The 26,703-nt window shown below is 37.2% G+C and overlaps 2 protein-coding genes across 3 annotated transcripts; one reads left to right on the top strand and one right to left on the bottom strand.

Annotated features, from left to right (window-relative positions):
- Positions 1 to 594: 594 nt before the first annotated feature.
- LOC103701353 (tRNA uridine 5-carboxymethylaminomethyl modification enzyme MnmG) lies at positions 595 to 18,956 on the bottom strand. The gene is made up of 14 exons (XM_008783386.4): positions 18,677 to 18,956; positions 16,488 to 16,639; positions 14,384 to 14,475; positions 12,827 to 12,940; positions 8,448 to 8,778; positions 6,814 to 6,993; positions 6,091 to 6,171; positions 5,508 to 5,726; positions 5,182 to 5,324; positions 4,504 to 4,670; positions 4,072 to 4,289; positions 2,822 to 2,914; positions 1,129 to 1,368; positions 595 to 1,036 (listed from the first exon to the last, which is right to left on the bottom strand). The coding sequence occupies exons 1-13, from the start codon at positions 18,885 to 18,887 to the stop codon at positions 1,177 to 1,179; spliced, it is 2,193 nt and encodes a 730-aa protein (XP_008781608.2). The 5' UTR covers positions 18,888 to 18,956; the 3' UTR covers positions 595 to 1,036; positions 1,129 to 1,176.
- Positions 18,957 to 22,536: 3,580 nt separating this feature from the next.
- Positions 22,537 to 26,257, top strand: LOC103701351 (isocitrate dehydrogenase [NAD] catalytic subunit 5, mitochondrial-like). Of its 2 annotated transcripts, none has more exons than XM_008783384.4 (8): positions 22,537 to 22,710; positions 23,185 to 23,404; positions 24,213 to 24,533; positions 24,635 to 24,796; positions 24,890 to 24,964; positions 25,171 to 25,280; positions 25,351 to 25,423; positions 25,719 to 25,898. In XM_008783384.4, the coding sequence occupies exons 2-8, from the start codon at positions 23,234 to 23,236 to the stop codon at positions 25,737 to 25,739; spliced, it is 933 nt and encodes a 310-aa protein (XP_008781606.1). In that variant the 5' UTR covers positions 22,537 to 22,710; positions 23,185 to 23,233; the 3' UTR covers positions 25,740 to 25,898. The 2 variants fall into 2 exon arrangements, with proteins under 2 accessions (XP_008781606.1, XP_008781604.1); XM_008783382.4 differs by having other exon boundaries at positions 22,541 to 22,710; positions 25,764 to 26,257.
- Positions 26,258 to 26,703: the final 446 nt, after the last annotated feature.

The raw sequence follows: 26,703 nt of genomic DNA, 5'->3' as shown, positions 1-26,703 counted from the left end.
TTTTAAGTTTATAATTATTATATAAAATTAAATAATATAAATAAAATCAAATATTCAAATCCAAATCAGATAGATATAAATATGAATATGGATATTAATTAGATGCTCGAATTTGTATTTATATTTAGATAGATTTGAATATGCAAAATAGATTCAAATAGATTTATCCGCTCCACTTTCACCTCAATAAAATGAAAAGGTCAAAGAAACCAGCATCAACTAGAGCACATGCTCTGTAACCTAGGCAACAGCAGTGTTTTTCACAGAGAGCATAGGTCTTATCTCGTGCCATTAAAATCTATTGTGTCAAGTGCTTAAAAGATAGTGCAATTGGATCACCCTTACATTCGGTAGCGGTGGCGGCAGCAGCAATAATAAAAAGAAATAAAATGTTGAACAGGTAACTTAACTATAGGAGCTTTTTAAATGGTTTCGTAGCTTCGTGCACTAAGAATAAATAAAATGTGGAACAAGAGCCGTTCAAATGCGTTTGTAGCTTCATGTAATAAAATAATGAACAAGCAACTACAAGAGCCTTTTAAATGGTTTGGTAGCTTTATGCACAACAACGACGACGACAACAAATGTTGAACAAGCAACTTAACTACAGGAGCTTTCTAAATGGTTTTGTAGCTTTGTGCACACTGAAGGGGAAAATACATTTGGAAAGAATGAGTGGGAAAAATACAGATTAACTGTCTTTTCTGTACATTAGTCAAGTACATGTGACTTTCAAAAACAGAAACAAGGTGACCAAGTTAGCATTTGCTGTCACTAATTAACTCAATAAATGAGTGGGAAAAATACAGATTAACTGTCTTTTCTGTACATTAGTTAAGTACACGTGACTTTCAAAAACAGAAACAAGGTGACCAAGCAAGCATTTCCTGTCACTAATAACTCAATAAATTCAGGCTATTATACCAGGTCTTGCCAGCTAGGAAATATAATTAAAATGTGACTGGAGAACTATTAATCTGAATAAGTTTCATCAATTGTAGGAGACTGGAGATCACACTGAAATGTATTTGATCACCTGCCAGTAATAAAAGATATCCCAGAGTATCAAACTTGTTCAAGAAATATAATCTGTCATCACCCTCAAATATTTCTTCTGAGGCGGCATACCTGTATAAGAGGGGATAGAATATGAAGGAAATTAATGTATGCATCTATTTAGGCCTGTGCAGCTGTAGCTAAAGAAGAGCCAGTTCCATCGGCTTCAGTTGGAATGGATCTCAGCAACTCCTGCCTTTTCTTTTCAGTGGACTTCCTGCAACTGGCTTCTAGATAAATAAGGAGAGCTGTGATGTCAGCAGGATTCACACCACCGACCCTGCTTGCTTGACCTATTGTTTGTGGCCTGACCTGCAAAAAGTGAGGCCTATCAGAGTTGAGGAGCAACTTGTTCCAAGTATTTGGATAGCATTTACGCTATTTGGTAACTCCAGTTTCAGGAAATATAGCATAAGATACAAACCTTTCTAGATGAATGAAATGCTAGCTTGTTTTTTCATTGAAAGAAAGAAATACCAGCTTGTTATGTGGTAATTCTAGAACGAAAACATCAAGTCTTTGCAATGAATTACACTTATTTGTTTCCTTTTGTTACGTCATATAGGTTTACAAATGAAGATGGCATACAGAGACTACTACTACTGACAATTTCACCAAATTAGTTAAAGATGACTGATGTATATAAACAAACATGGATGTGTCATCTTCAATTGTTAATTTTTTCTTAAAAAGTATTGTTATATATATACATATTTATAAACTAAGTTTAGTTAAAAATGATAAATGATAAACTCAGCAAGTTTTGTCTTCAAATTTTTAGCATCTTCACTTAGAAGTTCTCCCATCATATATTGTTTTGCTTTAAGGTTATATTACTTTAAAAAGGTTATCAAGTTTGTGTGCATTAGCAATAATACAAATGTTTAATTTCACTTGAGATAAAATTCTTGTTTAACATGTCTACCTCCCACTAGAATGCTACCCAAAGTATATTTGATACCAAAATTTAGGCTTTTCTCATGTGTTACGAGTTTCCGACATGCTTTGGTGTGTTGCTTGACAGTGTCATGTATCTTTCTGAAATGGTGCACATAAAGTATCAATATAGTCAAGGTCCGCAATCTCAATACCAGGTATCATACTAATCCGTTATTAATTTGGTATGGTACTGTTGGTATGACAGTATGCATCTTGTATTGAGACTCCTTTTTACACTTTTTATCATAGTACTGTCCGAAATTGGGCGATACAGGTTGGTATGGGTCAATACAGTATGATATGCACCCCGGTTCTGGTACCAGGCAGTTCAGATTGGTTCCAAATAGTACAAGTCGGTATGGAGCTTATACCAATTGATGTTTTCATACTAATTCCAACACGGTACGATACGGTACGCTCCGAACCATGCAGTTCAGGGTGGTACGCAAACATTGAATACAATGAAGTGCAGTGTGTATTGTGCTCATCCCTATCAAACATGGGCACCAATATGCTATAACCCTTTTTCAATGCCGAACAAGTGATAGCATTACAGAAAAATAACTTGATGCTTTTATGCTTTAACAATATTTATTAATTATAGTTAATAATTAAAGATGAAGATATTTTCAATCTAATTAGCCTCTATAATATCAATGTCCCTGTGATTAGCCAAAAAAAACCTCATAAATGGAATATCAAAGTTTATAATGGATATGGATCTAAATAATTTGCCTCCAAATGGAATCAAACATTATTCATGATTTCCTTTGACTTGGTCATTTCTAGAAGCATCATATTCACAAGTATTATAGACGGTACATACCTTGGAAAGTTTCTCACGTGCTTCTAAAGATAAAGTTCTCATTGAATGGTAATCCAAGTCTTCAGGGAGCCTTCTATGTTGCTGATTAAGAATCTAGGAAAACGAGAAAAACATAGAAAAGTTAAAAACTTTTCAGCCAGTCTTAGGGACCACACTGCATTACTTTATTGGCATATTTTCCCCAAAATATATACGATAACATTTGCTAGTAACGGTTGTCTTTCTAATTATAGGTATTGCCCGTTTTACTGAAATAAAACAAATCAAAAAGGCACAGCAACTTGTATGATGACCATATTAGTGCAGCATATAAATTACACAAAATAGGAAATACATGCAAAAAAGCATGTGGCAAATTAGTCTTTGTCTCCTTTGCATTTCAATTAATATGAACAAGCACAAGGGAATAATCTATAAGTATTAAACTACTAAATGTTGTGCCCTACCATGTCAACACTTGGCGAATACCAGAACAGGTTGTTATGGGACATTGCCTGTAGTTGCTAAAAATAAACTAGGAACCCGGAAGACCTGCTTATTGCTCTGCATACTAAGGTCCTATTTGGCATCATTTTTGTTTGTTTCTCTACAAATTAGTGAAATACCATATTGACATTTGACGCTGAAGATAGCATTTGCACAAAAATTATGCTATTCCTTGCCTTCACTTCCGCTATTTTTTGAAAGCAATAAATCCTTGTCGCCAAAAGCTCTAAAGATTTTACAAAGAATTTCAGAAAAAAAAGGGGTTCATCATACATGTTCTTCAGTCTAGTCTTTTTTTCTCTTAGGTTTTTGAAATTAAAAAGAAAACAAAAGCAATATCAAGCGGACCCTAAAGATGTGTGTTGATTGCCACTAGAAGTCCAGAGCACATACACCTGGACAATTCAAGTAAGTGCAAACAAAAATTTGAACAAACAAATGAAAACAACAACAAATAGGTAAACACTACAACATACATATGATTACTTAAAGGCATCAAGATATGGAATGAATAGCTAATATGCATAAACAATATAGTCTAAGTTTTGACTTAAATGCGCATTTGCTAGTATGTGTTCGCAATAGCAGAGCTTCTTTCATCAATAGCTGCAATATAGACTGCAAGAATGCAATAAAGGCCAACACAACTGACATAAAATATGCACCCTTGGTAGAAGCAAAGCAGCATATTTACAAGATCCAACTTGACAAATTCCATTGACCCAAAAAACTACTAAATTTCTAACAGCCATCAACCAAATGACCTGTTGAAGTTGGCTCCGCTGACGTGCAATAAAGCCCTCGTATTTTATATCAATCTCCACACACTCTTTCTCAATCCTGGACAAAAGCTTGTTTCCATAACCATGCTTGTCAAGAACTTTATATTGTATATGTGGTTTCTTTAAGAGGCTCTCCAGACTAGAAGAGTCTTTGACCGGTTGTCCAGATAAACGAGAAACCTCAGCAGCAAAATCACCACCTGTTACAAATACATAAAACCTATTTAAAAATCAAAAATTATAGCAGAGGAAGCAGATGATGTCCAAAGGCAGTGGATGACCCTCTATATGTACTCAAAATAATATCCAAAAGCAGTGACTGACACTATAAAAATACTCAAATTTACGTAGGCAAGATTTGGTAGATGGCTATATGCAAAATTTGGAAAAACAACAGCTAACTTGAATGCTAACCAGAAACCCGCACAGCCTTTAGACGTTCTTTTTCCTCCAAAATATGAGCTTGCTTAGATTGGTATAAATTCCAACGCCTGTCATCTATTAAACCAATCTCCCGTCCCAAAGGTGTTAACCGGCTATCCGCATTATCAGCACGAAGAAGTATTCGGTATTCTGAGCGACTAACAAAAAATAGTTCATGAGAGAGAAATTAATACATGGGAATTCCGGCAGAAGCAGAGAGAAAAAATCACATGGGTTAATATGCACAAAACAAATTATTCCTTCAAACTTTGTTATTTAATGAAGAAAACAAGCAAGCCAGCAACACTTTTGCCTGCTGTAAACTCGCACTTCATTTCATCACGCATCCAAATATAGCTTTTTAGGTTCAAAATAAACAGCTATGTTGAAAGGTCCTAGCAATTTATAATCAAATGGAAAGATTTAAAGTAAAAGGCACTATCATCCTTTTTTGTTGATGCATTGTATATAGAAATACAACCAATCCTGAAGCATCTTAATCCTGCACCATCTAACACAAATATGCAAGCTCTTAAGAAGCTACCCTGCAACGTAATATATGTATGTCACCAACAGCTTCTCCAACTACAATTCTCATCTCCAATTTAATAAATCCTTATAGGTTCTGCCAGAACATGGAAAGAAATAAAAGTGTAACACTATTGATACCTTGTTAACATGCGGTAAGGCTCCCGTAGGTCTTTAGTAACAAGATCATCTATTAGAGTACCTATAAAACAGCTTTCTCTCTCAAGAATAATAACAGATTTCCCATACGAATGCCTGGCAGCATTAATTCCTGAAATAAGACCCTGTGCATAAAAATGGAAAGACCACAAAAAACTACGAGTAAGACAGGCACATTTGCCAGCATGTAGATAAAAGTCACAGACTACACTCTAACAAATTCACATGATTGAGGCACTGAAATACTCAAGTCCACTCAATGATTATGAAAATCATCATATGTACATCTGAAAAAGAAGATGTATAACCTGAGCAGCAGCTTCTTCATAGCCTGTTGTTCCATTAATCTGACCAGAAAAGAACAGCCCTTCAAACTTCTTTGTCATAAGAGATCTGGAGCACTGGTGAGCAGGCAAGTAGTCATATTCCACAGCATAGGCAGGTCTCAGCATCAAACAATTTTCAAGTCCAGGTAATGTTCGTAAGAGAGCTAATTGCAGCCTCTCAGGCAAACCAGTTGAAAATCCCTATTAATACACAGACATTCTAGAGTTAAAATCATTTTAAAACAGTAACACCATTTTATTCCAAGAGAGAGAACACTGAACTTAGTATAGGAAAGCTAGACTGAATTAAATAAACATATGCAACATATAATGCATTAGATAATTTTACAAACATGAGTTATTTTAGCAATGAATACATGATAATATTCCCAACAAAATTCCATGATTTATTGTGAGCAGCTAAAATGTTGTGCAACATATGTCCTTGCCAGCAGCAGGATAGGTCACAATAAAAGACTAATTCTGAAAAAAATAGTGAATCTACACCACTAAAAATCGCCAAAAATATAGTAGAAACAACAAGAGAAAGTGAGAAAGGAAAAACCTGCACATAAAGCTCAGGAACATTTCGGCCCTCGGGCTCAAGAAAAATTTGATGGGAATCTTTATCTTGAAATCTCACTATCTGAAAAGAACACAAGTCTTTGTTAAATAATCCTTGAAGCTTGAAGAACTAATCTCTGAACTCCTATTCTAGCAAAAGAGTGAAAAAACGACACATGATTTGATGATCAATACTGCTCCGTCCATAGGATGAATTTCACTTTTGGGCCAACTGATCAGTAGCATTTAGACAAACTGAAGCAAAACAATTATTTTAAGTGTTGACTGAAAAACACTTGATAAGAGTCTATTCTTTTTCTATTCATATTACTGATTTTCACACCTATCAGTAAACAGAGTTTGTTAATTTGTGAAACTTTCACAAGGTCCTTTTTATACATAAGGATCAAAGTAAAGCTTAAAAGTTGTCAATTGGAGAATCCCCTACGGTTAGCAACCAGTACTATGTGTATATGTATGTATATGTATATGTGCATATGTATATGCGTATGTACTGGAAATTAATAATAAGAAGAAGAAGAATGATGAACATGATGATGATGATGATGATATAATATCATGATGGAAATATAAGGAGTGTATTTAAGTGGTATCACTCAATAAAAAAAACAAGTTTCATCACCTATACATTTGCCTGAATGATAACTACTGACTTGAGGAATCTGCATGTTAAGAGGTACAAGAATTAGAATTGTAAGAGTACCTTATCTTCAATCGACGGGCAGTACCTCGGCCCCTTTGCTTCTACCCATCCACCATAAGTTGGTGTTTCATGCAAGTTGTCTCTAATAAGCTGGTGGGTATCTTTTGTTGTACGGGTCAGGTAGCAGCACATTTGTTCTCTTTCTATATGGTATTCAGGATCAAAGCTAAACCAACTGACCTGTTCAAAATATCCAATGAGACATGCAGATGCAACCAAACTACTATAGTTTTATAAGCCGATGAATTTTAACATATTATTGATCAACATGCAACCCATGCCACCTGATGCTTGGTTTGGTAGATAGATAAATTGACATCACAAGAAGTTTTAGAGATAAAAGATGCTCAAAAGAAATCTCCTTTTCTGATAGGTCAGTAGACATGTTAATAATGCAAAGAACAAGCATTTCTCTTCTTCTAAAAATGATTGAAGTATAAGTTGATCTCAAAAAAATGCACAAATTTACTTCTATGCATTGGTGGTTTACATTGATACTAACTGGTTCTATTGCAATGGATCCAGCAAAGATTTATTGTTCTTTGGAGTTTTTTACACAGTTTCAAATTACTAATAGCCAAAGGTGCCAGCTTACCACATTGATAACATCTTTGGTCATTGCACCAAATGGCCTGGGATCAAATCCCACCTTCATCAAGATTTGGGGGGCTAGGGGTATCTGTAGGAGGGATACAGCCTATTATGTCACCCATTGCCTATAGGCCCTTTCTATTTAAAAAAGGAAAAATAAAAAAATAAGAGCCAAATACAATTTCATTAACTTGACTTCACCCAAAAATGGAGATACAGGATCTACTATAATCAAAACCATCAAGCCTAATTCTAATTATTTAGGGCCACATTTATGATCCTCATTTACCAATTGACCCAGTTAAGGGCTAGCTCTAGTGTTGCAATCCTTTCCAAATCCTTGATCTAGCAGTTCTGCACATGATTATAATACAAATAATGGTAACATAGATCAACAAAGCCCTACAAGTAGTAAGGGACTAGAGGCACAGAACTATTACACATTATCCAGCAGTTCACAATACAAGATTTCATATATCAGTTATATCCAGATATTTGTTCTATTCAAATTATACATAAAATCTAAAATTAAATGAGGGGAAAGTATAGCTTTATGAAGATTGACGATCACTCAAATGCTAGGAAATATAAGAAATACAAATAAAAATCCAAGAGTTATATCCAGTAATCCAGAAAGACATAGGCAAGCATGGCAAAATAAGCAACCAGATTTAGTGACAGCAAATAGTTGCCAAAATAAGAAACTAGAATCATTCTCAACATAGACAGCAGTTACAAACGTAACATCGCAGCCGTCCATCATATACAGTTTTCTGGTGGAACATATACACTAACAGCAGCTGTGCAGTACACACTGCATGTAGATTTAGAATGACCTGAAGAAATTATAAGAACTTTAAAGTGTCTCTTCATAAAGAAAAACTTGTAAGAAGAACAGCTACTGTCAGTAAGACAAAAAAGGCATTACCATCCAAAAGATTTAAATATAGTACTCTGATCCCAATGATTCTTCGCATATGTTAATCAGTAGCAAATAAATCCAATGTCTATATTCGTGTTTGAGCCTATTACTTTATATATACCTCTTCATCACCATGCTGGGGTTCCAAACCAGAGAAGTCAACACTGCGGTAGTCAACTCGTGCAGGAGTTCCAGTCTTCAAGCGGTCAGTTTCAAAACCCAGATGCTGCAAGCTTTCAGTAAGTCCCTGAGAAGCTGACTCCCCAGCCCGTCCTGCGGGCATTGATGTTCTACCCACCCAAATCTTACCGCTCATAAATGTGCCCGTTGTCAGCACAATGGATGGAGCATAGAAGTTCATGCCAAAAAATGTCTGAACACCTTCCACATTATCATTCTTGCCTACCAAGATCTCGGTGACCATAGCCTCTCTGATGAAAAGATTTGAGGTGCTGAAACAGTGGCATAAGTTAGGCAGCCACATAGAAACCATATAAGGATGCACTTGTACGTTCATTTCCCCAGAGAGTCAAATAAAGAATGTTTTGGATGAAATTATTGCATATTTATTGTAACATCCAGTATAAGGGAGAGATCAATACTCTGAAATATAAAGAAATTGAATACAAGATGAATATCATTCAAAAATTAAAACATTAAATTAACATATTGCTGTAACAGCTTGTTACATAAACATGTTTGCATTTTCTTTCTTCATCAAACAAGCATGGAAAGTACATTAAACAAAAATTCAAAATATATTAAAACATTTTACCGATAAGTTAACAAGGCTCTGTTTCAATCTAACCAAAACATTAAAGTACAAAATAATTTTCTTTTAGATGACCAACCCTAATATCATAAGTAATAGGATTCCTACATTTGTTAGAATATTGCAATAGGTACTTCGTAATGACCAGTGACGTGTGCAAGTAGAAGTTGTGGTGAAACTTCCAATTGTCATTGGCTGACACAGAAGTTGACTTTTTTGCTTTCATCAGTTTACATTGTTCATAGATGAAATAGTTGTTGTTATCCAAATCAAAAACTTTTTTATTTATTTTGTGTTTACAAAAGGGCTAAAAAGCATGGATGTGGATAGATACAACATGATGCGGATACACAAGAAATCTTGAAACAGTAGGACATAGTATGGCTAGGATATGACATTGAACATATATTTACATTTTATGTGAAAAACACCCATAATCATAGTGCACTATCAAAATAACAGAATCCATGCCTTACACAATGGCATCAATTTGTACAAATTCATCATTTGAGTCCATAAACCCCAATCTGTACTCCATACTATAACATCAATATTACAAATTCCAAAATTAACCACTCACCGTTAAAAAGTTAACATTCATAAACAAAAAGAGAGAGAAAACCCACCCCTCATTCTTGGAGGTATTGAAAAGTACCTTGAGTATATCTTGGAAGAATATGGAGCATTTTTTTTATTCTGAAATATAGTGTACTTAAGTATCAGATAAGTAACCTAGAAGTATCCAACAAGTACCTATCTCCAATAAGTATCTAACAAAAGCAGGGCATATAGTTTGAAGTATCTGTAACTCCTATTAGAAGGTTGGGAAACCCTCTATGTATATCTTTGTAAAAACACACGAGTATATTGACCTGTCTCAGATTCTGTCGGATAACTTTTCAGAGGACTTCACAATAGGCTTCAAAGTCTGCAGCACTATTGGCATCACTAAAGATGCAGGAAGCCCAAAAGGAGCATAACTGTTGGATGAAGTTGCAGAATTTTCTTGGCAAAGCATGCTAGCTCTTGTATAGAAAGAAAGGGTTGGCTGCTACAAAAAATTTATTTAAAGATTCGGAAGGTTTCCAAATTTATCTAATAAGCTAAAACCAACTATTCGCAATTAAATTTTATGGAAATCAAATTATTTTTCTTTTCCTTTTTTCCTTTCTCTTTTTTCTTGGTGGGAGGGGGGCGCTAGCTTAGAAAAGAGTGAGAAACCTCCATTAACATATCTTATAAAAATGGTAAAACACCCAGGTTTATTGGGTGGTGTTAGATTGCAGGCTTCACCGACTTCTCTGCGGGCTGAACAATGGGCTGCAAAACACTATGCAACATTGTCAGCCTCCCTTAAGGCGTGCAAAGCACCAAAGGTATCCAACTGTTGAATAAGATGCAGAATGTCCACAAGCAACAGATGATAGCTCTTCATGGAGAGGGACTGCTGCTACAAGGATGTATGAAAAGATTTGGAAGGATCCCAAATTCAGCTAAACTAATATAAAATGTATAAGATTTAGTTTTAGGAAAATCAAATTAAATAGAATTTCATGCTCCTAATACACATGGGCTTGTGTATAAGGCCTGACAAAGACACAAAAGCAAGCAAAGCAAAGAAGGAAATTTGGATAAATGAAGAAGAGGAGGCAGGCAAATAATCACAAAAAAAGGCTATGCACTTTATCTTCCAAAATAGAACCAAATTAAAACAAAAAAATCAATTACCAGCTCTCTCACCTCAAATTCTAAACTAAGCTCTTATAAGGACAAGGTCAAATAGTAAAAACTAGAAACATTCATTCTTCATGCGGATGGCAACTAAAAAATCTGAAACCGACAGAAAATAAGGTTTATTGTCATAGACATAAAAGGAGCTTACTAATGGGTAAAGATAGTAAGACCTAAACCGATTCTAAGATTAGATAAAAAGGAACTGAGTAAAATAAACAAATTAAAAAGCAAACTCCAATGGACACAAATACTAGTCTCTTGGAATTTGCTGGTGCAATTAAGACCTGTACCAAAACAAATAAAAAAACTGTTTCTAATGCAGCATGAAAATGCACAAAGTTTTGCACATGTTCTTTTTCAAATTCAGCCAACCCATTCAGCTCTGCTTTCTATCTACGGGACTTTTGTGTTTGCTTTGACATCAGATGAGGTCATCTTAGATCAATTACTTCAGCTGCCCAATCTTGAGTGATGCTCCCTTGGAGCTTCTATCAAACATTAATTACAGACTCAAAATTCTCAGATGCAATGGATTGGTGTTGGATGTTCAGAAGTGGATTCTTCTGGTTAAAACTGAAGAGTGACCCCATTCTACATAGAGGTGTAAATTTTCTGTATCATGAATTCATTATAATATTGACTAGCATCAGGCACAGTACATATAATTGCATCACGTATGTGCAGACCCATCAACAAATACTCAGAACATAAATGAGGCCATACTAAGAGAATCAAGATTTTAAATCCCAGCAGGACAGAGGGTGTCAAAATAATAATACATGCATCTATCTTAAATACCATATATAATGTCAACCCCTGATAGATGGACTGCCGGGCAATGTAGATTACCAAACAAAGGGAAGAGAAAGATTCCCTTTTAGTTATGCAGTTCAAGCTCAAACAGTCCATAAGCAACCCATTCCAGTTATTGTAGGCGTTGGATGATTTCAAGTGAAAATGAGGGCTCTAAGTTGATGGTTAACATCAAAACCACATTGATAAAAGCGAATCCTACAAAAACATTCACTTGGATTTGACAAATGTCACATGCATGGTATGCTGAACCGGCCCGTACCGGCCGATTCAGCCCGACTGGTCTGGTACAGCGGTGGAAAACGGTTCCAGCCCCATTGGGGCCGAAACCAAGCAGTACGGAGGGCGTACCGGTGCGAACCGGACCGGTTCCGTCCAATTCGGCTAGGACTCAGTGCGAACCGACACCGACGAGTCCGGTCCAATGTGGCATTAAATGCCACTGTAACAACTACAACGCAGCTACAGTATCATTACAGTGGTATTTAATGCCACTATAACAGCTACAGTGTTGCTACAGTGCAAATACAGTATCATTACAATGGCATTTAATGCCACTGTAGCTGTGTTGTGGCATTTTTGCGCACGTGCTTGCTGCAGCCGAAAAAAAAAGGCGCCTTAGCCGAAACCCGGCCGAACCGGTTCGGTACGGCCTGAACCGGTACAGATCGCCACCGGTACGCCGTCGGTACTGGTTCGGCGTACCTTAGTCGCATGTACAAGAATATTTTGATAAATTCCATAGGTAACATGATGCATTGTTCAAAATGTCTCAGATGCACCTTCAAGAAGGTCAAAACAGAAGCACCAAAAGTTTCACCTGGAACCACATTGATGTCCTAAAGTGTTGCTCTGGTTCTCAGTTTTTCTGGTATACCCCTTCTTTTGACTTGGTCCCATTATCTTATTAACTCAAAGAAAAGTGATTCAGTCCTGTATACCATTTTCTGACATAAAATCACATTATATTACTTTCAAGTACACAGACACCTCCAAGAAGGAACGTAAAATTTAGTTTCTTAATTTTATCATCTGTATTTAAATGTTAAAAAGGTATTAAACTTATCTCAAAGCAACAAACACAAAATGCGCAATATTGATACATAGGTAGGAAATATGCGGTCAACATAGATATGGTAACATACAACATCAAAAAACAACTCTTTGGTGAATATGCTAACCTTTCAACAACTTTTTTCATTTCCATAGCATATTCCCTCTTATCAGTCTGAGCACGCAATGCTCGAACAGCAGGACCTTTTGAAAGGTTCAAAATACGCTTCTGTAAGTAGCATCTGTCATTATATTTGTTGGAGTGAGCTAAAAAGAGGCATATGTAAATCCCAAATAAAAAATGATCAGAGAAAACAAACAAAGGAAGAAAGCATGATGCTGTCCACTTGGAAATGAGTACAAGTTTCCTTCGAATTATATGCTTGAGACAAATTCAAAACAATATCGTTGATTGCAGATATGTGTCAATAATCTCAGATCAAAACTTATAGTATTAAATACAGCTCATTGCTGGGAAGAACGATATAATCTAGTGTCCTGTTTTGGCATGTATTAAAAGATAAGCTAGGAGAATAAAGTGGGGAAAGAGAAAATTTAGCTAAACCAACCCCATGCTTCACTGAAAGGAAACACAAGAAATGTATCAACAATCTATATTTGGCATAACAGTGATTGGCACATCAAAACCTAAGACTCTGCAAATTGACATTTTTCTATAAACGTACCCGGAAAATGAAGATATGAAAACCAGTACCTTAAACATTTATGCTGTTTGATACTATATGCAGCTATATCTCATGCACTTAAATATTTTGCCATGCTCAACCTAATTCAAGTGTGTCATTAATTCACAATGGAGTGGAGCTTCTTTTTAATGTTTAGATTATTCATAGGAGTTATATATTCTTGTATGAATAGTATTACAAATTTTGTAAGATGCCTATAATCTTCTTAATATACAAACCTACTTTTATCTTTTTTTATCTTGACAACCCTATGTTTACCAAAAGAGAGAAAATTCCCATCCACCCCTTATGTTTGGGTGATTAAGCAGTAATTATTCACAAGCTAGCAGCACCAAAGTTAGAGATGATTTCCTGATTACCAATTATTACAAGGAGATGCTAGTTTGCAGGTGAAAGTAGTGATGACTGGTGATGATGTATATCAGGTATTTTGATTCCACTTACAATGCCAATATCTACAGCATGGTATGCCGTACCTGTCCGTACTAGCCGGTGCAGGCCGGTACGTACCGGTCCGGCCTGAGATCGGTACCGGATCAGCGTGGAATCCGGTACCGGTAGTTTATTGTTGAAGGACCGGTACGGGACCGGTTCGGACCGGTACGGGACCGGTTCGGACCGGTACGGTCCGGGCTGCCACCGGTACGGCAGATCTTGATCTACAGAGTATTTCTCTCACAAAGTAATATATGAAAATTAGATGTGGTTGTTGGATATGTATATACACAGCAATGGAGAAATAAGCATCATCATGTGCATGATCAACCAATCAATAATTAACTTAATGAACAAGGTCTCCGCTAAAACTGAACAACTTGAGAAATTTAACCACTGTTAACCATATATTTCCAGCATAAGTTGACTATATATATCCAACCAAAGATATAAAGATGTGGCAATCAGAGATAATAGTTGGAGTAAGGACCATCTAAAGCATGGTTGAAACATGCCAGAGTAAACTAGTTCTAGGTACTCTACCTATCAGCAATCTTCCCTATTTCACCACCAAGAGCATCTACTTCATGCACCAATTGAGATTTTGCAGGACCACCAACTGCTGGATTGCAAGGCTGTGTACCATGAAATGGAAATTAAATATCAAAAAGCTGTTAGATCATACACCACATTGTAAACCTTAATTACATCTTCCAGAAGAATAATAGGCTTTCTTCATCATGACATTAAGGATATCAAGCAGTGCTCAAACAATAGGAACAAAATCAAAATCTAATTTTGAGGTAGCATATATATGTTGCAAACATAGAGCCTTTGGGAGTTAAATGCCAGTTTAATGTAACTTAAAGAAAACACATCAGATAACGGCTTGCAGAAGGATCAGAGCAGGTAATTAGCCTATCACAATGTCTCTCAAAGCACATGGATAGACTCCACAAATAAAACCAGAGAACTGATCAAGGTGGTGACTGGGAAACAGTTCATTTCCCTATCCCACTCCACTATAGTTATGCAGTATCCATCATACCAGCATAGCACTCGCAAATTTCATCTCCATCAATCCTTATAATTCCCCATGCCAGAATTACCCGGACTACCTAGGAGACATTTTTCTACCAAAAATGACTGAAATATCAACAAAATTATCCCAATGTGCAAGACATCTTTACTGCAGTATTATATATCAAACAAACAGATAACGCTCTTATAGACTTCCCACTAAAAACAAATAAAGCTACTCCAAAGATATATGGAAAATTCTAAATTGTAAAAGTCACCCTTAATGTGAAGACCAAGAAGCACAAATATAGGCTTTGTGTAAGAGGCTTTAACCGCAAGCCTTTTGCATGAGTCCTCTAGTATTTAAGATTTCTTGAAGATAACCTTGTGACCAGCTGTTAAAACTGATTAGAATTTAGAACAAATCCCAACCTACTATTATCACAATAAAGGTTTTATGAAGGATTGCAACAATGAATGAACATAGTAAAACTACAGATGCTAAAGGAACCACTCAGTATTCTCCTGCATAAATTCAAGCCTGCATTCAAAATGGATATGATCAAATCAAAGCCCAGTTATAACAAATTCCCCAACCATCTAAGGCGTCTCAATAATTTCTGAATGCTGTTTTAAGGAAGAGTTTTCTTGGGCAGGAATTTGAAACACCTACTAGCTGAATGCTTTTTCCCAAGTTTAAATCATTATCTTTTCCATCGTAATGTCAATTGCTTTGCTTCATCTGCAATTGATTAAGAATCTGTGTTTGACAGAATTTAGTGTTTTATAATGCAATTACATCAATCCAATTTTCTGCTATTTGTGTTGTCTTTTAAAAATATGTTGATTTTGCCTCCAAATCCCTGCTATTAATAAATCAAAATTCTCTATGTTTATATGCCTTTGTGTATATAAGATATACACTAACATTACAGGTTTAGTTGCATAAGAAGAACCTTTAACCCCAAACCCCAGTCCACACATTAGTGTAATTGCAATTTCATTATGAACACCTATTTGTAGTTGTAGTTAAAAAGCCTACAATGAAAATGAAGAAATAGCAAACCAAAAGATAATCTAACCTTATAAAAACATGAGAAAAGAGTATCCTAACAATATAGACAAAAGCTTGACACAGATTTTTTTTCCGACTTTTCTTCACATAGAAAGTAGTTGCAGAAGCTGAAACTAGTGAAGATACCAGGGCAACTAACCATTCTTGTAATGCATTTGAGCCTCAGATTGTAAATTTACAAAGAAATACCTATGCCAGGTGAAACACCGTGACAACAAAAGTGGGTTTTGGATAGATTTGTGAGGCAATGCAGCTAATAATCTTAGTCAGACAGTTAGACTGGATCTCTTACTTTTAAATTCTAAGAAAAGATTAAGTCCGCCTGATTCGGAAGAAGAGAATGAGAGCTCGACAATACTGACGACTCCTAATTGGAAGCATACCATTTTACTCTGGTGGAGTTCTTTTTTCGGTGGAAGAAACAGAAGAAAAAAACTCTGGGGCCTCAAGGAAGAGGGAATCAGAGGTATTAGGAAATTAGGAATCATAAGAAATTAACAATTTGACCCAAAACTTGGGGAAAAATCATAAATTAGAGCTAAAAAAATTAACCTGCCATGCTATGCGATCTATATTGAGGGTAAGAAGAAGAGTCCGAGCACCAAGACGAGCAGATGCAAGTGCAGCTTCACACCCTGCATGCCCTCCCCCTACTACAATGACATCATATCGTTCTTCAATGGTTTCAGCATGATCTTTCCAGTCTGTACATCATATAAAAGAGCATTATTAATGAAAAGTACAAAATTCTCTGGCTGGTCAAGAAAAATAAGACAAACAACATGTTACAGAACTAATCTATTGAAAATTCTGGAAAAACAAAAGAATCCAAAGAAAGCATATCATTTAAAGGCAGTCAAATGCCAAGAATAAGAATAACCTAAGCAATGAAGTTGAAGCATGTCTTAAGGTAGCATACAAACAATAGCTTCACATGTGAAGCAAGTCTCATAAGGATTGAGTGAAAAACATTAACAAAGATATAGAAATTTGTGAATACTAAATATTATGCAGAGAAAATGCTATAGCAAGAATCTCATAAATGAACCAGCACTCTGACGAACAGATTTATGAAGGAGTAACAATATTGGATTTTCTATACTTTATTTTGGACTCAACCCTGTCCCATCTCCATGGTGGGTTAAACAGATCAATGAATGGTTTCACAAAAATTAACAAATTTCTTAAGACAATGTCTGAACTTAGTATTAATCATTTTCGTATATCCTTTATTGTCCAAGCCCTTTGTGATCTAAAATCTACTAGTGCGGGCTTCTACCATGCAAACTGTGTTAAGATAGACATTTGGGCTATATGGACTTTGCAAGGTTCAGCAAAAATATTTCTACCCTTTTTTTGATGTAAATGATGGCAAGCCATTGAGATTCATTAAGATCATGAATAAGAGAAACATCAAAAGAAGACTCACAATTAGAGGCCAAGGGGAAAAAAAAAGAAGTTAGAGAAAAACAGCAGATCTAAAGGAGCAACTGAAGGGACAGAGTTTTAAACGGAATTGGTGCTCTGATGGCCAAGAGAAGAGAAGTGGGAGGAGAATCAAGGCCAGCAAAAATATTTCTGCCCTTTATTTTACCTTCAATCCCCTTAGATCCTCTGATTCTAGATTACGTTCACGTCATTTTTATAAAATGTAGGTTGAGGTAGATATGAGCAAGTCAGCATCCTCTGAAATTAATGATCCAATAATATCTGAAGCTCTCTTACCCAATACCCCACTAAAGTTCGATGGACAGACCTCCAAAAGAAATTTTACAAGTCATTACTAAGAGTACATAGACTGCCTGCATTGCTTTCCTAATCATTTGGCCATCACTCTCTTCTTGAACCTATGCGCACTCCCTACTGGCACTTGTTTTTTAAAGCTCTTTTTCATTTTTCTAGTTGTAGCCCTTCTATAGAGCCATTTCCAAATCCTCCAGAAGATCTTAGAATCTAACGTCTAGTTTGGTAGATTTCATTCTTTAGACCATAAAAAAAGAAGTCTCAGTTATCACAAAGTATCTCCAATCTTGAATCCTGAGCCGAAACTTGGATATTTAATATGAGAATTCGTGGAGGTACTCATAAATGGTATCAGAGCTGATTATGGTGTTTCTGATTGGATTTGAATAGATTTGGATCTTAGCCTGGCGAGGATGCCAGGGCTTAAATGGGAGAAGTATGTAAGGATCCCTGCGAGCGTGTATTTAGTCCTATATCGATTATTCGCTGAGAGATCTTAGGTACTTACGCAGGACTAAGGAATCTAAATAATACCTGGCTAATCTTTTTGGGTGAAGTCCTGAATTGTGAAATTTAAATTATAAGAAAGTCAAGAAAATGGAAGACTTGTGTAATCTATTTACCAAAAGTTTGAAGCAATTCTTGACCCGTGAAATACTTGCAAGAGGACATCAGATGCAGGACTCGCTTCTACCTCTGCCTGAGGTGGATTCAACTCCGAGAATATTAGCCTGGAATCTCGGGCATTTTCCAAGAAACCAAGGAGGGTGGAAGAATTGGGTGATCTTTGCACCAAAAAAAAAAAACTCAATGAAACCTTGGCCTGTGGAATATGTGCAATGCTAGTCATAACCCTAGAATTATCGTTGTCAAGATGCTATCTAGTTCAAGAACCCGATGTCTTCGCTCTCAAATTCTTGAAGGTTAGAACAATGGCCGCAAATAGTAAGGGATGGAAGAGGCTAATGAAGAAAAGGGGGGGGGGAGAAATCGGATACCTTGTCCGGCGGAAGAGGCGGCGGTGGTGAGACTCCGGCGAGGACTCCATCTCGACGGGAAGATTCTCCGGCGGTGCGGGCGAAAGTTGGCGATCGGCGACGAGGAGAGAATCGAGGGAGAGGAGTGGAAGAAGAAAGAAAGGCGAGGGCTAAGATGGGGGCGGACGACGGTGGTGGTCGCGGCGGTCATGGGACGAAGGCGAAGCAGCATGGCCCCCAGTATGTCTATCCGCTATCTCTCTGCTATCGCGGAGACTGAGATTCTGACCAGTTTCAATAACTAGAGCGCAGTCCGTTGGGAGGAGCGAGGAAAATCCGAGGGCAGGTCTCTTCCCAGCAAGGCGGCGAAGGCCCACACGTTGGCCCAAGCCAAACGTGGACCGGCCCAAAGTAGAATATCTGGTAGAACTTGGGCTCCATATTAACGGGATTAACCTAATCCACTGTTAATATATTCCTTCTGACCAAAAAGTTTGGAGCGCCGTTGTTTCGAGGTAAAAACTTAGCGGGAAATCTATATTTTTCTTAATAAATATTTTTAAAAACATTTGCCAGAAAAATAATTTATCTATATTTTTTTTGCATGGAAAAGTGACTCCGAAGTTTGTTACCGGCATTACTGCTTTCTTGGATAAATTACTAGAATCCATCCATATATTTCATCGTAATTTTTATGCTTCCAAGCCCAATTTGAAGAGATGTTTGAAATTAAAGCCCAATTTTCTCGTAACAAATTAGATTTTTAGCCCATACAAAATTGTTCTAGACCAATAAAATTATCAGCTTTTAACAGAAATGTATTTGATCATTAATTCAATCTCCAAGATATCAGTTTCCTGTATGAAGAAGGGAACAAAAGTATGCATGGTTTCGCGGTGCTCTGCATCTTGTAGAACGCCCCTTTTTTTGAGCGTGGGTGAAGTAAACATAGCTCTAGCAATATAGACCGAAACAGGGTCTATGGTCGGTTCATAACCCCGGATGTTCGATGGACTATAAGAATAGTAATGGCATTATGCTAGTAGTAATTCCTTAAAGTCATGAGCATAGTAATTTACTGTAAAGTTTGGGTATATGGAAGTCTGCCAGGAGACCAGCAAATATCAAGCATCCAAGAAATGTTAGTAATTTCTCAGCAGTGCAGCTGGGACTTCATTAGCCCAGCTCATTCTGGAAGGTGTACAAAGAATGAATTCAAAACAGGTTGCCGATTCTTTGCTTGTTTATGGTTTCAAAAGGTGTAAATTCATATATAATCAACTGAAAAGGTTAAAAATTTCCCAAGTCGGATCGTATCCTCGAAAAATCGAGGGAAATGGAATTATAAAGCATGCCTCTTTCATCAAAGGACGGAATTCTCCATAATTTTCATCAGTCTTTAGATTAGGGGTATTTTAGGAATAAAATAAAAAAATTATTTTATTAGTTGGTGGGAAAATGGTTGTAGCAATTCAAGATCTTATTAAAAAAAAAAAAAAGCTAAAAGGTACTATGTGAATTTCTTTATCCTATATAAGTACCAAAAATCTATCTATTCGGTTCATAATTGATGTAGGACTAAACACGCGTCTGCACGGATCCTTACATGCTTTCTTCGTTTAAGTCGTGGCATTCTTGTCGGGCTAAAAATTTAAACCAGTCAAATCCAATATGGATCATGATCAACCTATAGTTCGTATAGGATATGGGTTGAGTCTATTATGATAGCGGTTGCAACAACCTAGAGCCCTATCTAAAAATGCTAGCCAAAATGTATTATTTAAATTCATTGGTTCTGTATAAATATCCAAATTCTACCTAGTACATAACCTGCATGGGATTAAACACATACTCTTACTGGTCCTCATATATTCCTCCTATTTAACTCTCGATGTCCTCATCAAGGTACGGGTCCAAATTCATTTAAATCTAATTACAACCATCATGATTGGCCAGTGGTTAGCTCCAATGGACTTGTACCGTAGTGTCCTTGTCTACATAAATCATGTGCTAGATTTATTCTAATATCATTCGTGACAATGCAGAATCTCGTCCAAAAATACTAATTAAAAGATTTTATTTGAGTTTATTGATCATATATAAGTACTCAAGATCTGTCTATATAGTGCATGGCCAATGTGTAACTAAATACATGTCTACACTAGTTCTCATAGCAACTCCCCCATGTTTTAGATGGGTAAAATTTTCTTCTCATTAAATGCTATCCGAGAAAAATAATTTATGTACCTAGAGAAGCAGGGAAATATATATAAATTGGTCAATAAAAAAGTTGACCCTTTTTTTTTTAGAATACTTGCACCATACAAGAACAGGCCAGAAGGAAAGGGAGAGAACGCAGGAGGAAAAGAAAAAGAAAAAAAAGGAAGGTGCCAATGATGGTTTACATGAGTTTGGCAAGAGCCGGAGGCAGTAGGCGAGAGCCAAGAAAAGAGTAGTAGAATTGGGCGAGAGCCCAGAAAGGAGCAGGAGGTAAAGCGAAGCGACGTGCCAATAGTGTTTGCATGGGGTGGTTCTATATACACCCCCCCCTATTGCTCAGGACACCCCCAAAAATTAAAAAAAAATTAAATACTCTCTACACCCCCCATTTGCTAAGGACACCCCTAAAAAATTAAAAATTCCTAAATTACCCCCCACCCTCTCCACCCCCTCACCTAAATTGCTCTCTACACCCCCCAAACCCCCCCCACCCCGCTCTTCCCCTCCAAAACACCCGCCGGCTTCTCCCTTCCGCCCAAAAAACCTCACCTCAAGCACCTCGCCGGCGGCCAAACCCCCTCCGTCTCCCTTTGAACTGTTCCGCCCAAAGCACCTCGCCAACGCCCAAAACCCCCCGTTCCCCCTTCTCCCTCTCGTCGCCGGCATTCTGTTCGGCTGCACAGAGCCGGACAGAACCCTTCTGTTCGGCTGCACAGTGCCGGACAGAAGCCTTCTGTTCGGCACTGTGCAGCCGAACAGAAGAGTTCGGTTGAGGGTTGCCGAACAGAAGGCTTCTGTTCGGCACTGTTCAGCCGAACAGAAGCCTTTTGTTCGGCGATCCAGTGCCGAACGGAGCACGAACCGTGAAAAAAAAAAAATTTCGAAACAAGGTGGAACACGTACCTTTGCGGCCGATTCTTCGTCCCAAATCACTAGTTGCTTGTCCATGCTTCGAATGGGGCTTAAATCTCCTTCAAAGATCGCCTAAACGATGTAAATGGATCGAGGGGTTTAAGGGGGGTTTGAGGGGTGTTTTTTTTTTCTTTTCAAAACGAAACGGAGGAGGAGGAAGGGGGGGGTGTACTGAGAAAATTTCAAGGGCAATATGGTAATTACACTAAAGGTTAGTTTGGGTATTTTTTTTTGGTTTTTGGGGGGTGTCCTTAGCAATAGGGGGGGTGTATATAGAACCACCCGTTTGCATGCCATACCTTGGATGGGCAAAAGAAGCCGAGAGTTTTTTAAAACAGATCCGGACGAGCAAACAAATATAATCGCTTTTATTCATCCATAATTTGGTGTCATGATATCATATATATATATATATATATATATATATATATATAATTATTTTATATTTTACATGATATGATATTAAAACTAAAATTTTATTAGTATGAGTCGGACGGGGCACGCCAAATGGGACAAGTTTAATTTTGTTGATCCCTAATTGAAAGATTTGCTACGACCATGAGAAAACCATATTAGCAGCGGAAGACACACAATTATTTTTTAAAAAGAGAGAAATTTATTTATACTTGGGCTCAAACTTAAGATTTTTTCCAATAAAAGAATTTGACACACTTTGGCAGGCCCTAGTTCACCGCAGCCCATCATCTCAAACATGAGAGCAATTAAATGGTTCCTCATAATCTGGTTGACTAGTTACAACCAGATTATGAGGAAAAAAGCAAAGGCTCCCATCTCCCTCTCTCCGGCTCGCATCCATCCCCAAGCTTATCTCCGGCGACCTGGAGCCGTGTAAAAGCAAAGGCTGGTGGCTCGGTCGGCCAACTCTGGATTTCTCAAATGCGCCAGTTCGCGATCCGATTTAGGTCAACCCAATTTTTTAATCTCTTTTTTTCTTTTTATTTTGATTTTTTTGTTGTTTATATTTTATAGTAACTAGGTCTAGGATTTAGGTCTTTAATTTTTTTTTAATGATCATGTGGTTTAAATTTGTCTTGGATAAAGGAATACCGAGATTAATTCCTTAAAGGTGAAATCTTTCCATGAATTGACAAGAACAAATTGCTAATTTAGTTCATTTCGTTATGCCCAGTTCTTTGTTTTCTTGTGCTTTCTTGAGATTTCTCATCCGTTATTTAACAACTTTGTGCAAAACTGTTCTTTTAATTTGATTTATGGTTCAGCGTTTGTTGAATCATTTTGCTGAAAGTTAGGAGTCAAAAAAAAAAAGTTGCCTTTTTTTGGTAAGTAGCACTCTTAATCCGATTCGTTTTGTGGTTTTGGTGATAATGACAATTAATCGTCTCAAGTTCTCTAATTGTATCGTATTCCTATCGCAGGTCTTTTTAAAGAGTGCCAGACCTAACCCTAAGCGTTACTTTTGAAGTCATGGCGGTCCGTCGGCTCCTTCAGAGGAGTTCGATCAACCAGATCTCAAGCAGGGTTCTCCCATCTTTCAGCCATTCTTTTTCTTCTGCTGCGTCTCCAAGCGAACCGATCCGAGCTACTCTCTTTCCAGGCGACGGAATTGGACCTGAGATCGCGGAGTCTGTTAAGCAGGTTCTTTTTTAATAGCCTTCACTTTCTTCTACCGTAGATTTATAAAATTTTGTGATTTATCTATTCCTATTTCTCCATCTTGTCGAGCAGATAGACTTGTTTTTGATGGTTCTGTATGTTGCTTTTGTCCATAGCTTCGTAAGATATTAATCCAGAAATAGATTAAGCATAACTTATTTCAATTCCACATTTGCACTTACCGGTTTCCCTTTTAACCTGTTATGATAGTCCTCAAACCTGTCCTCGTCTTCAATCCATGAGATTATCTGAATGACTTGATTGAATCAGAAAGGAGGTATCATTGTTTGCCTCAGTTATAGAGGGTAACTGGGTGTCATGGCGTTGATAAATGTAAACCCCTGTTGAGTTCTAGGTGTAAATTGGCTTTCATAAACACCCCTTTCTTCCACGTCTGCTATGAAAATGTGTAATCTGCAACTGAAAGGATCTGTATTACTAAGAGAACCTCCATCAGTGTGAATTTTTAATGAGACAAATGGGTGAAAAAAAACTTAAGGAGTGGTTCGTCTATACCTCCTTCCAACTTCAGTGCCCCACTTCAAAGATACATCATCAAGGACATATCTTTCAAGTGAAAAGGATCTTTTGATGGTGATGTTCACAAATTTTCCCCTTTCATCCACTTACTAGTAAAGAAGGCATGTGTGTAGTTTGACACATCAAATTTGGTAGACCATGAAGATGATGCTGATGCAGTCATCCATTTACTTGGACTATTATTCTAAGATGCAGTCAGTAGTTTGTATTACTTTTCTTGAGATATGTAATGTAGTTTATATCAGTGCAGGTTTTCAATGCAGCAGGAGTGCCTATAGAATGGGAAGAACATTTTGTGGGCGACAAAGTAGACCCTAGAACAGAGAGCTTTCTAACATGGGAAAGTCTGGAGTCAGTGCGGAGAAACGGTGTGGGCTTGAAGGGTCCTATGGCTACACCAATTGGAAAGGGCCACAGGTCTTTAAACCTTACTCTGAGGAAAGAGCTTGGTCTATATGCGAATGTCAGACCTTGCTACAGCCTTCCAGGCTACAAAACCCGATATGATGGTGTAGATCTTGTTACAATTCGTGAAAATACAGAAGGGGAGTACAGTGGTCTTGAACACCAGGTAAAATTTCTACTGGATGTGCTTTTTATCATTTTCCTCATTATTGATGTGTGATTGCCGTAATCTGATTAATTGCTATAAATTTGAATGCATGGCTCCAGGTGGTGAGAGGTGTTGTAGAAAGTCTTAAAATCATCACCAGGCAGGCAAGTTTAAGGGTGGCAAAATATGCTTTTCATTATGCAAAGACTAATGGCCGACAAAGGGTGTCCGCTATACACAAAGCCAACATCATGAGGAAAACTGATGGTTTATTTCTTAAGGTACATTGCGTATTCTAACTATACATTGCGTATTCTAACTATCTGTTATTTTTTGAGTTGGGGATAGTAATTTAATTGTTGTTTTATCTGCAGTGTTGCCGTGAGGTTGCTGAGAAGTACCCTGAGATTACTTATGAGGAAGTTATCATTGACAATTGCTGTATGATGGTATGGTTGTATTCACCTCAAATGTGAAATAGTGAAAATTGTTCTGGGTACAATCTATCTAAATGCGATTAAGAAATAAGATTCTCCTAGCTCAATAGACCTGGAGCCTGAAGCTTTATTGTTCAATACAATCTACATCTTGAAACCAATTAGTTTCTCTTTTCCACTTCTTGTCGCATGCTTAAATTTCTCCTTGCTTGTAACAGCTTGTCAAAAATCCAGCTCTATTTGATGTATTGGTGATGCCCAATCTCTATGGAGATATAATCAGTGACCTCTGTGCTGGTTTGATTGGGGGCTTGGGCCTAACTCCCAGGTAGTTGGCCTTTTTTCAGTTCACTGATATCAATAACATTGATAACTCATTCAGTCTCCTCTTTCCCCAGCTGCAACATTGGTGAAGGCGGCATTGCTCTGGCAGAAGCTGTACACGGTTCAGCCCCTGATATTGCTGGCAAGGTGATTGACGCCCCCCAACTTCCATCAAGTTTTGCTCATTGATTTTATTTCTCTTCACCAACAACAGGAGTTGAGATGTATGGTTGCAAGCGTGTTGTATGATTTTTTTCGAGTGCTTGTGGGCGTTTGCATGTATACGGAAGCACGGTCCACACGTGTGCAGTTGTACTGATGTTGCTGTCTATCCAATTGCCATCACTTGTTTTTTTGCATCCTTTATCTGAATTAATAGATCTGTATATGCAATTCTATAGGCATGCTCTCAGACACCACCTCCTTTTTATGTCTTGTGCAGACTGACATTGAAGTTCTCTGATGTCATTCTTCATGGTTGTTTCAGAATCTTGCAAATCCCACGGCTCTCTTGCTGAGCTCTGTTATGATGCTACGCCACTTGAAGCTCAGTGATAAAGCTGATCAGATCCACAATGCTATACTTAGCACCATTGCAGAAGGGAAGTACCGGACTGTCGATCTTGGTGGCAGCTCATCAACAACTGATTTCACAAAAGCAGTCTGCGATCATCTCTAAGAATTTCGCATTACTTTGAAGTCAGCTTACGTCGAAGAATTTTATTTGAGGTGATTATTAGCCGGCACCTCTATTGTTTTATGTTCAGAGCACCCTACATGAGAAAGGAAATAATGCTCTCAGATTTTTCATTTTTTCTGCCAAGCTATTTAGTTAGCAACCACAGAATGCGGAGGCATTCATTTGTTCGAACTTTTGGATATATTGGTTTCGTTCATTCTTGGCATTTATTGTAAGAGGAATAATCCTCGGCAGTAGACCTATGGTAATGAGATACAGGCACATGAAAATTCAGGTGACTATGAAGAGCTCTTGGTTGTTGGCTATTCAAAGACTGTTTAGTTGACAAATTTTACTAAAATAGTTTATAAAAATTCAAAATAAATAACTTTTACAAAAATAGTTTGGTTGTTTTATATAAACTCGTTTTGCCAGAACTATCTAAGTCATAAAACCCGAAAAAGGAGGTTCATAAAAAACAGATTCCTCCTTTTTTTTTCATAAAATTTGTTTTATAAAAAATTAAGTTTCAGTGTTATCTGTTTCAGAAAACTTCACAGACAAGCAAACAAGTACATAATATGATAGATGGATACGCTTATTGGTTATACCAAACAGAGTTACTTTATCCTCTTTTTGAACCCCCCAAAAAATTGGAGGGGGGCACCATGTTGTATCATTGTTCAGTTAGATTATTATTATTTTTTTTTAAAAGAACAGTGTTGTTGCTCTCAATGTTGGGAGAATC

This window comes from Phoenix dactylifera, chromosome 14 (assembly GCF_009389715.1).
Source record: "Phoenix dactylifera cultivar Barhee BC4 chromosome 14, palm_55x_up_171113_PBpolish2nd_filt_p, whole genome shotgun sequence".
Lineage (NCBI taxonomy): Eukaryota > Viridiplantae > Streptophyta > Magnoliopsida > Arecales > Arecaceae > Phoenix > Phoenix dactylifera.
The sequence above is the reverse complement of the archived record's forward strand: the minus strand, read 5'-3'. Positions and strand labels throughout refer to the sequence as shown.

Coding starts and splice junctions, on each gene's coding strand:
- LOC103701353 (XM_008783386.4), bottom strand. CDS start 18,887: ATGCTGCTTCGCCTTCGTCCCATGACCGCCGCGACCACCACCGTCGTC. Junction 14,476..16,487: donor TAGATCGCATAGCATGGCAG/GTTAATTTTTTT, acceptor CATGGTACACAG/CCTTGCAATCCAGCAGTTGG. Junction 4,290..4,503: donor AAAGGCTGTGCGGGTTTCTG/GTTAGCATTCAA, acceptor TATTTGTAACAG/GTGGTGATTTTGCTGCTGAG.
- LOC103701351 (XM_008783382.4), top strand. CDS start 23,234: ATGGCGGTCCGTCGGCTCCTTCAGAGGAGTTCGATCAACCAGATCTCA. Junction 24,797..24,889: donor CTGATGGTTTATTTCTTAAG/GTACATTGCGTA, acceptor TTTTATCTGCAG/TGTTGCCGTGAGGTTGCTGA. Junction 24,965..25,170: donor TTGACAATTGCTGTATGATG/GTATGGTTGTAT, acceptor TGCTTGTAACAG/CTTGTCAAAAATCCAGCTCT.